This window comes from Phoca vitulina, unplaced genomic scaffold (assembly GCF_004348235.1).
Source record: "Phoca vitulina isolate PV1807 unplaced genomic scaffold, GSC_HSeal_1.0 scaffold16, whole genome shotgun sequence".
NCBI classification, from domain to species: Eukaryota; Metazoa; Chordata; class Mammalia; order Carnivora; family Phocidae; genus Phoca; species Phoca vitulina.
The window spans coordinates 23,049,560-23,064,074 of NW_022589719.1; the positions used below are offsets into that span (position 1 = coordinate 23,049,560).

General features: G+C 43.8%; 1 protein-coding gene across 14 annotated transcripts in view; it reads right to left on the reverse strand.

Moving 5' to 3' along the window:
• Positions 1-14,515, reverse strand: part of PHF21A (PHD finger protein 21A) — a 191,199-nt gene that overhangs the window by 5,040 nt on the left and 171,644 nt on the right. For 11 of the 14 annotated variants that reach the window (XM_032414001.1, XM_032413991.1, XM_032413998.1 and 8 more), the window contains 7 exons: positions 13,043-13,094; positions 12,193-12,272; positions 11,659-11,719; positions 8,961-9,124; positions 2,931-3,086; positions 1,639-1,714; positions 1,130-1,233 (listed from right to left, as the gene is read on the reverse strand). In XM_032414001.1, the coding sequence (XP_032269892.1) occupies positions 1,130-1,233; positions 1,639-1,714; positions 2,931-3,086; positions 8,961-9,124; positions 11,659-11,719; positions 12,193-12,272; positions 13,043-13,094 (693 nt within the window). Of the gene's footprint in view, positions 1-1,129; positions 1,234-1,638; positions 1,715-2,930; positions 3,087-8,960; positions 9,125-9,198; positions 9,222-11,658; positions 11,720-12,192; positions 12,273-13,042; positions 13,095-14,515 lie in introns of all 14 variants that reach the window. The other 3 variants (XM_032414003.1, XM_032414004.1, XM_032414002.1) reach the window with 1 other exon arrangement.

A 14,515-nucleotide genomic window follows, 5' to 3' on the forward strand; every position in this document is an offset into this window, starting at 1 on the left:
TAAAACCAAATGTGAATTACCACTCCAACGCTACAAAATAAAAGCAATTTAAAAACAACATTCCCAGAGCTGCGCTCAGGCTGGTTTGGGCAGGTTTTGGTATGCCTCTGCCTTGCAAATGGGTGCTAATGTGCTCAGGACTGGACTGAGCTTTCGAGAGTAGAAAATGAGCCAGTGGCATCTGGATCCAATTTGAGGGCTACTGAGGATCACTTGGTCGGCAAGAATTTAGAGGCAGGCCTAGGGTAGCACAGTGATATTTGGGAGAATCAAACACTGCAGCCAACAGAAACCCTTCTGCTCAGTCATGGACTTGTAGTCTTTTGCCCTTTTGCCCAAGGTCTCCCACAGCTGCTGGCTTCTGTTCTAGGCAGGAAGAGAGATGAAACCTGCATGCCATGGGGAGTATGGTGACGAGGAGAAAGCAGTGGAGTGGGACAGCCCAACTGCCACCAAGTCCAGGGTCCCACCTCCTGTCCACGAGGGCTGAGGCCACCTGGCTCCAACAAGGGGAGGGGTACCTACTCAAAGAGAAATAAAACTTGCTCTGGAGGAGCCTCAGAATCTCTGCTGCAAATACAACCTGGACAGGCCAGACCGGGCAGTATTTACTTCCAGTACTTGTCTCCAGGAACCTCTCTTCCTCAGGCTGGTCAGGAAAACCTGGAGACGCAATCAGCAGGGTGTGGAAGAAAGGATGGGAGCGACGGGCCATGCAGACAGACCGCTAACTAGGACGACTAGAAAGGCTTCTATGCAGGGACCTGATCTGTGTCTACCTGGCGTGGGGAGAGGCTTCATACTCCTCCCAAACCCACTCAGGAACACACAGGGGTGGTGGCCATCCTGCTGTAGCTGCTACTGCATCTCTTTAGCCTGGAGACTGAAAATCCTCTCTCAGATCAAAGCCACTGGGAGGTTCCAGAGCTTGGCGAAGACACCATATACCAACTGGCCACCTGTCCTGAGGGCCAAATTGTAACTGCAGGCAAACTTTGCGTCCATCCCAAGTTACCTGTGTTAACAAGCTAAAGGACCCGAATCCGCCCTTGGGAGCCACATGGACTATTGTGCACGCGGAAGGGTCCTCCTATCTGTATCCATCGCCGAAGGCATGAGCTTTACTTACACTTATAGAATTGCTGAGCTGTTTCACCTTCTGCTCTAGTTGTTCTCGTTCTTGTTTTAAATCTGAACTCCATTTAAGTAATTTCTGTTTCTCTTCTTCCTTTGCTGAAAAACAAAAAAAGAAAAGAAACTGTTTTTAACAATAAATTCTTTGAAAAGGCTACTATGTTCAGAATGCTGGCCAAAGAAGGCATTTTGCCCAAAGTTCCCCTGAGCTCCAGTCAGCGTGCAGATCATGCCCACCTAGACTTTCCCTTATTCTGTGTATAGCCAGGTATGCTAAGAAAACTGTCAGTGGTGTGGGCCTGGCTCTAAGTAAGATGCTGCTTCTCATTTTTCCTCCCCAAGAAAATACTACACAAACTTTTCAATTTGTTCAAGAAAAGCTTTTCATTTGTAACTTTAAATTTCCTTTTGAAAACAAAACAAATGCGGCCTTCCCATAGTTTTTTTTTTTTTTTTTTAATCAAGGGGAGGCTTCCACAAAAGGGGGTGTGGATGATTCTTTACCTGCTTTGTAGGCGATATAGGAATGAACAATTGCTAAAGTTCCAGGCCATGGAATTGCTTCTTCCTTCTTCAGCATCTGAAACAAGGTTTAGAATTTTACCTTGAAAGGAGGTATAAACACACAGCCCCTGTGTAGTGACAAGCAACGTGTCTTGTCTTATGGTGGACTTATGGTGGCACGGCTGCAAAACCCTGCTCTGTACTTTCTAGACTATGAAGTTCCAGATGCTCCTGACAGATGAGGTTCAAGGACAGGAAAAGCCAAGCCACTCGAGCCCCAGCTTGGAAAGAGGCTGGGACCTGGCTGGGCATTCCCAGCTTCTCATGTACACTACACACGAGGCCCAGCAACCCGGGCAGCCACAGCCACTGGCCTCCTTGACCGGCCTGTCTCAGGTGTCGCTCTACATGTCCCTCAAAGATAGCCTGACCAAGGAAACGAAATGTCATTTCCAAATACTAAAGTATAATCTGGACCTTGTGCAGAAAATTATCAGATGGTCAAAGAGCAGCTGCAGGAGAGAACACAGAGAGGCTGGTGTCTACTACCTGGTGCAGATAGTAGGATGAGGACCAGGATTAAAAGGGGAAAACCAGAATTCTCTCAAACAGGATTCCAAAGACCTGAGTAGCATGCCAAAGCTTGCTGAGCTATTAGGTCTATTTATTATTTATACTTTGCCTACTTCCAAAAAAGACTGAGACAGCTTATCATAAAAACATAAAGGAACATGGATAGTTGAGAAAAAGAGGCCAGAAACTAAACAGAGAAGAAGGGAAGAGGCTAGGACAGTTTCAAGCCCATGAAATAGTAAGACGGCCACTTTACAGTTAGTTCTCTGGTCCTGGTGATGATACAGGTTAAAGGTGAAACTGTTGTTATTTGAATTAAACAGTCAATTGGGCACTTTCCTTTAAGGGTTTTATTTCCAAAAGAAGAGTCTCAAAACCACCTACTGGGTTTGGACCATTCTTAGAGAAAGAGGCTGAAAGTCTTATGGCTTTGAAAGAGCAAGGTCATGAGAAGATAAGTCATTTTAAATAAAGGGAAGCAGTTAGAGTCTTTCCACCTATACACAGACTCACCATCTCAGTAATAGGACAGAGAAGCTTGAGAGGATGGACGCTACGAGGGTGAGTGCGGTGCCATGAACAGACCAGAGGTGCCTAGGGGAACTACCAGGAGAGGGAAGAGACTCTGCCATTCCCCCAGATCTGAGGGGAAAGGAGGTCCTCCTGACCGCACTTAACTCCTCCTCAGCCCATCACTCTGTCAGACCCACCCATAGTACCTGGTCCTGACATCTGGGACAGATCCACATGCCCTTGGGAATCGTTTTCAGAGGAGGGTCTAAGCAGTCCAGATGATACACACGGGAACACGTGTCACACATAAGCAACTGGCCACTTTTTCTGCAAACGCTGCAAAAATCCTCATGGATATCACCCTAGGAAATTGAGAGGAAAGGTAAGAGAAAGGACAAAAAAGGTAAAATGTGAATGTTAACATGCACATTCTGGACATGTATGTTTCAGGACAATTAGCTGTGCCCCCTCCAACATGTTACAAAGGTATTCAAGGAAAGAAGGAATTACCAATGGCACAGCCCCCACCTGCTCCATATAGCCGAGGCTCCCTGGGCAGGGACAGTATCCTCAAACGAGAGTTGACAGAAAAGCTGTGTAACCACCTGGGCCCAAGTAAGCTTTCCAGGTGATAGCTCAGCACTTAGGTTTTGGTACAGCCCAACCCACAAGTCATCAAGTTTGAAGCCACTGGAATCCATTTATCAAAATGTTCCACAACATGATACAAACAATTCTCATTACCCATCATTTTTAGGGGAGTTCAGGATTGGGAAAAGCAGACAGACAAGAAATGGAATTTTACTAAATTCTTTGCTTGCTCAGGGAGAAAAAATACAGTGCATGTTCAAATGGGAAAAGATTAAGTCAGGAACAAATTACACTCACACGGGCTTTCTAACATGTAGAATTTAAAAAGCCAGAGCAACAGCTGATAATGTTCTCTTAAAACCACTATTTGGCATTTGCTGTGCAATGGGCCACTCTATGCTGGGAGGCTTTATTCCTCCCCATAAAACACGTCACCAGATGGAAAAAGACGAGCAGCCCCTCTGCCTGTCTCCCTGCCCCCACCACTGATAGTGCTGGTTCTCAGGTAAGTCTGCTGGAGCCCTCCGAACAGAAGGCCCCATCAGAAAAAAGAAGATCTACTTAAATTGGGAGTGGAGGACACTGGGGGGGGTGGTGGTGGTGTATTTAGGTCAAAGGTATTTTTCAGCAGGTCCATCCCTGGCCTGTTCTAGGAACAGGACTGATGAAGACCCACGGGCAGGAAGACTGAAGGGACGTGCCAGCGGTTATAGCCAGCAAGGCAGCGCCACAGCTTGGAGCCCCCTCTTTGCTTCCAGTATGTTGGTTTAGATTTCTAGGCTGTTCTGCCAGAAGGCCTGATACAGAAACTCTGCACAGACAGCAATGTGCACTCAAGTCTTTTCTGTGCTACATAAGCCCTCGGCTACCACTGCTGGAAGAACTTATCCTCCCAGACCTACAGCTTCTCTCTAAAGAAAAGGAAACTTTCTCTTAACTCACTAGGGTATCCAGAGCCTAGAAAACCGGCTGCAAAAGGTTTTAAGATAATCAGAGTGTGGACTCATTTTAGTCTTTCTTAGTAAGAAAATGTTATTTCTGGGCAATAAAAAGGATACTCAGTATACAAGCAAAAATACTGCATGAGCGTGCAGCCTTAAAGTTCAGCTTTGAGGCAACAGAAGAAGTTAAGGTTTCATCCCTCACTTAACTGTAACTTTCTTCTTTCATTCTTAAAATCAGGCTGAAAGGCACTCTTCTCTAGAGAAACAGTCTTTCTTGAACCTGAGTCCTGTGTGAGTCTGCATCTTTATGAAGTTTATAAAAATTTTAAGGTTTCAGAGACTGTTTCACATGAATCCTAGATAAATTACCAGTGGTGAAGTAGACAAAACAAACTGGACATCTTATTCTGTTGGGTAAAGAGTCCTGCTCACTTTCTTTTGCTCCCGAGTAGGAGCACATCAAGAAGTGGAGGGCAGACAGCATGTAAAATAAAGGTTAAATAATTTCAAGTTTCAGAAGAAAAGAAGACTTCATATCCTATTTCCATGTTCTGGAGCAACAGTTCTCAGTCTATTCCATGTCAGGACCCCTCTACAAACCTTAAAATTACTAAGGACCTCAAAGAGCTTTTATTTGTATTTATTTATATATTATTTGAATTATACTTATTGCTATTTACTGTATTAGAAGTTTTAAGTTTTCAATTTTGAAATAATTACAGAATCACAGGAAGTTACAAAAACAGTATACTGAAAAACTGTAAAACCCCAGAACACACAAGTGCACATTCCATGAGCCAGCAGAGTTATGACATCGTTACAGGTCATGTAATATCTGGAAAACTCCACTGGTTACTCTTGAGAGAAAGAGAATGAAAATGGCAAAGAATATTTTAGTATTATCATGAAAATAGTTTTGATTTTATGGACCCCGAAAAGAGTCTCAGGGACCACACTTGGAGAACGACTACCCATAGAAATGAATAATAAAATGCCAAGGTATAGATTTTATCTACCCAGAGTGGGTTCTCTGCTTAGCTTAAAGAGAGCACAGGAAGTCCCATGGAGGTGCTGCTCCAGGTCAAAAGGCTCAGGCTTTGGTGACTGAATTACTACCATAAACCAAATGTTAAATTGAAAAATGGTGACCCATGATTCTTTGCTAGGAGCCAAGCATGTACATTTTTTGCAAACACCCTGGCTATATCAACTGCAACTTCATCATTTGCTAAAAGAATTTTATAACTATGTCAACATATCTTCCCTTCTCATAAAACGATTGTGGCAACAAGGTATATCCTGAGGATTAGTGTCTGGCTGGGTTTTGTATTACCAAGTCCTTCTAGACGGTTATTGATCCCCAGGAAATGCTTGCCGCTCAGCTGTGATTGTTTAATTAATGTTGTTGGGGCTTGTCCTACCCAGCAGCAAACATACAGTCTTGTGTGCTGATTTTAATCACTGCCAGTGTTGGGATACTGTAAAAGTAGAAGTCAATTGTCTTAAAAAAAAATCCATTCCACTAGGTTTAACTTAGGAAGTTCTAACATATTTAGTGGTTTTAGAAAAGCCTTCTTTTACCTTTGGATTTCTGAAAAGAACAGTGTTTGCATTTTAAGACAAAACCTGGCAGAAGCTTTTACTTTGTGATTTGATCTGAGTAGATCCTTCGAGTTCAGTCTCTCAAAGAAAGCCACAGACCCCCATTACGGGGTCAACGTTTAGGAAAGAGACTCACGCGCAGAACCACAAAATCACCTGTTCCCTGGCATTTGTACACCACACTGTGGGAGACCCCCACCAAGAGGTCATAAGCCGGCAATCCCTCCGGCAATGCTTTAGCTGCAGAAAAGTTGGGACAATCTTTGGTACCAGCAAACAAGGTTTCTGACAAGAACTCCTGGTACTCATTACTCAGGACAGGTATCAATTACTAATGCCAAAAGTCAGGTAGGCTGGATGAAATTCTGAATTTCAAGAGCAAGGCTGAGTCTGTAGTCATCAGTTATGTCCAAGGAAGGAAGGCTGCCAGAGAACAGAACTCCACTACTACCCGGTCCTCCAAAGAGGACACTTCCTTTGCTTTTAGAATTTTAACTCAGAATGTGCATATGGTATTCTTTTGTTCTTCGGACAAGGGTAGATCATTAGTAAGCATGAGAACCTTCCAGTTCAAGGGACATTTTACTTAAAGATGATCCTAAAGACAAGCTCTGTAATTCACAAAAGAAATGGGACATGTACAAAATGAAACTCTTGGTTTCCCTCCTCAAACCTGTTCCTTTTGCCATCTCAAGTAAATGAGAGTTTTATCCTGCTAATTGCGTAGGCCGAAAACTCTGGATTCACCTTTGATATTCATACCTCATGCCTAATCCTGCTGGCTCTTCAAAATATATGCAGACTTGGTCACTTTCCTCCATCTCTACGTCTACCACCCTACCAGGCCAAGCCATCCTCAGCTCTTGCCTCCTAACTGGTCTCCCTGCTCCCATCCTGTCCTCTCCACAGTCTCTTTTCCAGATTTCAGACACAGTGATCCTTTTAAAGTCCAAGTTGATTTTGTAAACACCTTTAAAATAGTAAATGCAGGCAAGAACCATCAAAGGATGCTATAACCACTGGGTAACAGTTTGTTGGGGAACTAGATATTTATATAGACTCAAAGCTATCTCTGCCAGAGAAAAGAGGCCCCTTTACAAGTGGAGAAATTTGATGTGATCTATGTTAAGGGATGAAAGCTAACATCACCAACAACAGGACAGACCGACTGACGGCACGTGCTGCTCGTCATGATGCGCTGAAAAGGACTCACCATCTCATATTTAGTGTTCCTACAAAAATGCATACCCCGAGTCTACTCCTGAGGAAACAATCAGATCATCCAAATGGAGGGACACTCTACACAGAAACTGGCCTACCTTTTAAGAAATGTCAATGTCATGAACGACAAAGAAAAGCTGAGAAACTGCTCCAGAGCAAGGAGATGAAAGAGACAATACCATGGCAACAAATATCAAGAGTGATCTTAACCTGGATTCTGGAGCAGAAAAACAAAGTGCCCCTAAGGCAATTATTGAGACAACTGGAGAAACGTGACTATGGAATATATATTATAGAATAATATTTATTCAATATTAAGTGTCCTCAATTTGATAACTGCATTGTGACTATATAAGAGAGTATCTTTGTTCTTAGAAGATATATGCTGAAGGGTTTCGGGTAAAGATTCATAGTGTCTGCAACTTCTTAACTAGTTCAGCAAAATGTGTGTGTGGGGGGAGCATATGTGGCAAAATGGTAATAACCAGTGAATCTGGGTGGAAGGTATATATTTGTTCTTTGTATTTTCTTCCAACTTCTCCGTAGGTTTGAAATTTTTCAAAATAAAAAGTTGAAAAATTAACGTCACTCCTCTCCTCAAAGCCCTCCAGTGTTCCCCCATCTCCCTCCAAGTAAAAGCCCCAAGGCCCTGCACCCTGGGCCCTCCACCTCTGGGATGCCATCTGCCAAAATCTCAGCGCTCCCTCTGCCCTGCTGTCCTGGCCTTCTAGCTTTTCCTCCACACCATGTATGTGCCCACCTCACGGCTTCTGCACTGCTGTTCCCTCTGCATGGAATGCTCTCCCCCGATATACTCTCACACCTACCAGAGAGGCTCTCTCTTCCCTCTCTTCATAAAATAGGAGCCTGCTGCCATAATGTCTTATCCCCCTTATTCTGTCCCAGTTTTCTTTATAGCACTTATCATTACCTTTTATGTGTTCCTTTGCTTATTGCCTGCCTCTGGCCCTGTAACAGGAGCTCCTTGAGGGCAGGGAGTTGGTTTTGCTCCCTGTTCTAGCCCCAGCCTCAACAACAGCGCTTGCTCAGCAGAGTAGTGTTCAGGAAGTATTTGCTGACTAAACTCACTGCTTTGTAAATGCTCATTTAAAATCTTAGGGTGCTTGTGAGAGTACCACACTGATGGTCACCAAAGGGGAGGTGGGTGGGGGGCTGGGGGAAATAGGTAAAGGGGATTAAAGAGCACACTTATCATGATGAGCACTGAGTAATGTATCCAATTGTTGCATCACTATATTGTACACCTGAAACGAATATAGCACGGTATGATAACTATACTAGAATTAAAATTAAAAGCATAAAAATAAGTAAAATAAAAACAAACAAAAAAAACCAAATAAAATCTCAGGGTACTAGTTTACAATCCTGCAGTTTCTACATGCAGGGCTACTAAACTTTTTCAGGAACCTGTTTGATCAATTCTGCTGAATAAAGCTGCTTGAAAGAAAAGTTTTCCACTTCCTGAATTCTACTTTAAGCAGGAAACAAGGACTGCTGGGGGAAAGTGCACCTTGTTCCTTTTCCTCACCCCAAAACACAGACGATGGAAACCTGAGCACCTTTAAATTATATGAGCTGACTTCCCACCCCATCCCCCTTCCTGAGAACTCATTCACAGATCAAATCCAGATTTTAAAAACTCTGACTGAGCCTCCTGATGTAGGTGGATTCTCAAGGACATGGCAGGACCTGGGGCCCTGGCAGAAAGCTGCCTTACATGGTATACAGGGTCCTGTAGGGATTACTGCTGTTCCAAGGTTAGTCAAGGAGATGCAGCTGGTAAGGAGACAACACATGATAACGGTTTCCCCAATTTAAGCTCTCAGAAAGAGAGCATGCTTTTCCCAAGTTACTTACGTCTGTGGAGGTGGGGCTGGGCAGGGACACAGGCTGAACAGGTGCAGGGAAAGTGAATGTGGTCTCTGTCTTTTCATTTTCAGGGGAGTCAGGATGACTGGATGGGGGGGATGTTGGGGTAAGGGCTCCAAACCCCAGCACTGCATTGTATTTTGGAGGACGACCTATATACCAAGAGAAGGGAACAAAAGGGAAAAAAGGGGGAGGGAAAGAAAGGGGGAAAAATGATCTTACATACCTTTGGCCAGTGTTCCTCATTGGCTAGCATGGAAAAGGAAGTGAGGTAGCAGACAGAAGGTTAATACAACAGTCCCAAAGAGAGGAAGTGAAGCAAAGATTTAAATGTCATTAGAAACAACTGCATGAGTCTCAAAAGAAAGGAGGATAAGAGAGCCTTGGAGAATGACAGGAGGGCTGCGTCATGTCAAAGGGCCTGGCCTTGGGTGGATCAAGGTGACACTCCTGGACTATTATGATTTGAGATTTCTAGCGTGAGAACAAGATGTCAAAGCTCAAAGAGGGCCACAGCTAGGAGTAAGAGTTTATTTTCCCACTTCTTCTACATATTGTTCTCTAAGGTTTCTCTGTAACCATCATCCTTATAATCATTAATGATTCCCTGGTCCCACAAATGGATTTATTTAGGATTTCTGCTTTTCCTTTTCTCTCCTATCTATATTTTGGTCACTTCACTGCTTGTGAGGGTGGAGAAAGGCAAACTGAGGAGGCAAAACCCAAGTTAACTATTCTTACCCCTTGCTAGTAGAGCTAGTGAGAAATATGTTCTGGGACTAGCTGGAACCTAAGAGCTAAAAAGATGATCTGAGCTTGACAATGATTTTAAGTATGTCTGGAGCCAGATTCCCTCCCCGGATGATCAAGAACTGTCTCCCCGCTTCCGTCACAAACACTCTGGTGAACTACATGTCTAAGGACTGGGGCCTGTCACCAAATCTCAGAGAAGGCCCTGCCATCAGCAATGCTGCTGAAAGACTGACTGGAACAAGAGCACTGGGAATCAAGCCTCGAGGCTACAGAGGATCTCTAAATGGACTCTGACGGGTGTGGCAAGACTGGTCAACCACTCCTGCTTTATGATACATCTAAGCCAGGGTCCTTGTCAGAAGGGCCAGGATCAAAGCTTCTAAGCTTTGAGTGATCAAAAGTATACGTTCAGCACGGCAAAGGGGAAAAAAAAAAAAAAAAAGCCAGAGAGGCACACAACTGCCTACATGCACTGGTGAAAGGTTCACAACTTTGCCAACAGTTATAATTTATATCAGGATTACGCACAAGAGTCATGATTCTGTCAGACATTACACAAATATTACCTATCTGTGTTAAACTGGCAATGTCTGCAGTACAAAGACAGGGAATTTAGGGCTGCCCAAAGGGGAAGTGAAAGATGAATGCTCTTTGTTTACCCACAGAAGGCACATCTAGGCATTGTGAATACAGGCTTTCATCCTCTGACCTTGGCAAGTGATGCCAAGGTCTTTCTGGCTCGTTTAACCCCTGTCCTCTTAGCAGATACTCCCCCACCAGCACACCAATTTAACTGTGGCTTCTGACTGGGGGCTCCTTCCTGAGAACTGGGTCAGAGGTCACTAAAAATTGCCAAAAATAAAACAACAAAAAATAACCCATGACACTGGTTACTGTGGCCCAGGAATCAATGGGAAGCAACGACGTAGGGTTTCCCATGGAAATATTTTTTTGCCACCTAAAGGACAGGTAGGTAATGAAACCTCAGAATGGGTCACTGGGGGCGGGTACGCTCTCTCTTTCGGGTGAGGAGGTGGTAATGGTGCAGTCGCAGCCCTGCTGCAAGGGTTGGGATGACCTCCTAGGCTTCCAAGAGCTCTGAGACAGTGTGTGCTTATGCAAAAATTAGTATGCTACTCTACTCATTCTGCAACCTTTCTAGCCTAGAATATGATTCAGGGACACATTATCATGTGGAGAAAGGGACCTTGGGATGTATTACTGACATCAAAGAACAATTTCAGAACCTTGTTTATGAGCTCAAACTCAGAGCTGTTAAGACCTACTCAGACCTGCAGGGAGGGCTGCTGCCTCTGCCTCGCCCACAAGTAAGGGGCACCAGCTGCCCCCCAAGGCCTGAAATATGGGGACGGTGCTCTTTAGGAACTTCTACTTCGGGGAGCCTGTTTCGACCATGACCTCGCTTCCTTAGTTGGAGATGCCCTCAACTCATAGATTCTAAGTTCTCAGTGTGGCTACGTCTCTCCTTCCTGGAAAGTCTGCAGCTCACAGAAACCCGAGTCATGCTCCGGTCTCGCCGGCAGCAGGATGACTTAGACACTACTAAGAACACCTTGGCAACAGCAGGCTCTGTTCTGCTCAGTGATGCTAAAATGCTTCCTTTCACACAATGTTCTGTTCGCTGTGCTATTCATGGACAGCCTGGTGGGCCTGGGGCAGAAATGCTGTATTAAGCCATTTCCTTGAGTCAGCTTTGCCAGAATCCTAAGAAAGGAAGCTTGCGATTCAGTATACAGAACTCTAAGGAGAAATATCACTCTCTTCTCCCCCCATTTTCAGAGAACAACAACAACAAAACTATGTTCAAGGGATTTAGGAGTTAGGCTCTAGGACAAGGGGAGGAAGTAGGGGGAAGAAACACGACACAGAAAGCAGAAGCAACAGCGAGGGAGAGCTACAAAAAGGTACTCACCTCTCTTCCGGGTCCCAGGATGCATTGTACTGTTCAGGTATGTGACTGCACTCTTCTTACGCTTTGAGGATTGAAGAGGGAAAGGTAACTAGTTGAATAGCATGGTTACTACTAGTACTGGCACAAGCTATAGACCAAGCACAGCATGCCTGTCAACACGCCAGCGACTGAGTGCAAGTCACCCCAAGGTCTCAGTGCTAATGGGCTTTATTATATATACTTGGCTCTGAGAGAATAGAATATTCCAGAAAGGTCTGCCTCTGCTTCAGATGACAGCTGTGTTGAAGCCAAGAGGAGTTAAATTTTTAAGGTAGGCTTGTATTTGCTCAAACTTACGGAAAAAACTAAGGGGAAAGCAGTGAATAATAAAAATGAAACAGTATCATTAGCCAAAGAAAAACCCATCATTTCACAAAGCTGGCCAAGTGTAATCAGGGTACTGTTCTTCAGTAGGTTTTCAGATGGGAGGAGATGAAAAAAATCATAAATAAAACTAGAACTGTGAGGGGAAGGCCAAGTTCTGGCCAGGAATACCTCTGGCTCAAAGACTGCTCCGCTGTATACTGGATTTGCAGTTGTTCTTCTTTTTCGCTCTTGCCTCTTGCTTTGGATTTCTTGGGAAAGCAAAAGGTTTGAATTAGAAGAGAGGTATAGAGAACCTCAAAAACTGAACTTCAATGTTTATCTTTTGGTTTTCCCATGACAAATCAGAAATGGGGGCACATGCCTCTGTTTCACGGCAGCCTCAGCAGAGGCAAGCACACCGCTGGGAACAAAGGTGTAGGACCATCTACTCTCACCTCTCAGAAAGCAAGACCATGCTGTCCCACAGTGTGGCTCTCTGTGACCCAGAGCGTAACAGCAGACAACACATATAAACAAGCTGTCCTCATCTATTTGTAGTTCACTGGAATACAGGTGTGGATGAACTTTATCCACAGACCTAGACTGAGTAACCATAGTTCACCATCCTTGAGTTAAATAACTAGGACAGGTGTAGCTTTGTAACTGTTCTTAAAATTCGAGTAACCCAGAGTGATTGAAAAATATAGACAAAGACTTGTCAGAGAGGCATTTGATACTTCACGCTGTCAGGGAAAAAAAAAAAAAAAAAAAAAAGAGTTCCTCTAAAGTGAACAGAAGTCATAGAGGCAGCTGGGGAGTCTCCCCTGGACAGCAGTGTGGATGACAACAGGGAGGGGAGGGGATGAACGTCAGATAGAGGAAAGGCAAGTTTGACTCCAAAGGAAAGAAAGTCCACACTAGCTGAATCATACTCTATTGGCGTTCCAGTGTTCCACATTCTAGCAATAAATTCAACACCATTTTCAAGAACAAAGCTCTGGGCCAGCAGCAAGGCAGCACCATGAATATCTTCTCTTACCTTCTAGATGGTCATGTGTTACCAATCCTAGAGACACCATGAAGGCAAGTTTCTGTGCCAGAGAAACAAGAATGTACTTCAGTTTGGGTTCTCACAAAGTCAACTGCATGTTCCTAGTTAGACTCCTTGGCAAAGCCAGCCCAACGGGCTGGTCGCTTGAAGGAAGGAGGCCAGGTTCAGGTGACCAAAGAAGAGACCTTCTAGAGCCACTCTGGAGGCTTTCTGGTCTTATAAGGATCAAAAGAGAAGGTCGGGGGCCTGCATCTTCTACTTTCTCAATGACAGAAACCAGCATCTTTGAGTGCCCGAAGTTGTTTTTTTCCCAGAAAAATCCTCTTACAGGGAAGAGGATTTCATACTCAAAAAACATGCAGAGGGTTACAAAGAGCCTCCCATACAACAAGCTCCAGATGCTAAGTACTTCACTTGTCACAGCAGGCAAGGATTTCTTACATTTTTACTACCAATGACTGGACAATGCTAACTCAAAGCTAAATGAATTTTAGGAACAACAGCAGATGGTTCTGCTTAATATTACCGTTTTTAAACCAAACACGGACCTAAAAATTATGGAGGAATCTCTCTTTGGAGAGCACTCTCAGCGCTCCATCGGAAGTTAAACTGATTAGAATACTGAACCCCAAAGCTGGAACACTAGATGCTTAAAGTTGGAGAGAGCAACAAACTAATCCCTATTTTGCTCTGTAGTCGCATGTGGTCTGAAAGTATGTCTTCATGTGCATGTGGTTGCTAAATATGCCAAATAATAGATCATCAATTTCTCTCACTGATTATTATCAATAAAGAATATCATCAATTGTTAGCACATATTCCTATAGAATTGTTTATATCACCATTTGGTCTTTAAAAATCCTGACAGCTTACCCTCAACATTCAATACCATGATGTTTTGGCCCAAAGTGATAGATTCAAGCTCTTCAAGATACTGAGTGTTTTAGGAAGAAACAGTCCCTGAACAAGCCACTTGAGAACACAGAAGTGTCCTTTACTGGTATCCTCAGGGTTCTGAAGAAATGTTTTTATTTTATTTCTTATTTCAAAAACTTAGGTGGGAGCCTATCCCCCGACAGCCAGCGTACTTTAGTAAGAAAAAGCACTCTTAGACTTGCTGCCCATTTGCCACACTGCATGTTGAAATGGCATACACTTTGTGACTGCCAATTAACTACATTCCTGCTTTTCACTATTCTTCACAACCTGATCAAGATCAGAAGGCTGCCTACCAACTGTTCTCTGTTTGTAAAGCAGTGTGTGGTTTGACATTCAGATGCACCTTCTTTTAATCAAGTGACAGTACTCCTCTTGGCCAGTCACATCCAACTCACCTTTGCCAGTCTAGTTCGAGCTCACAAAAAAAATTATGAAATAAAAACAAAATCTCCTCTCCTCTGGAATAGATTTTCAGTGATAAAGAGAATAAAAAGTTGTCAAGAACTTTTGCCTCATTATGTA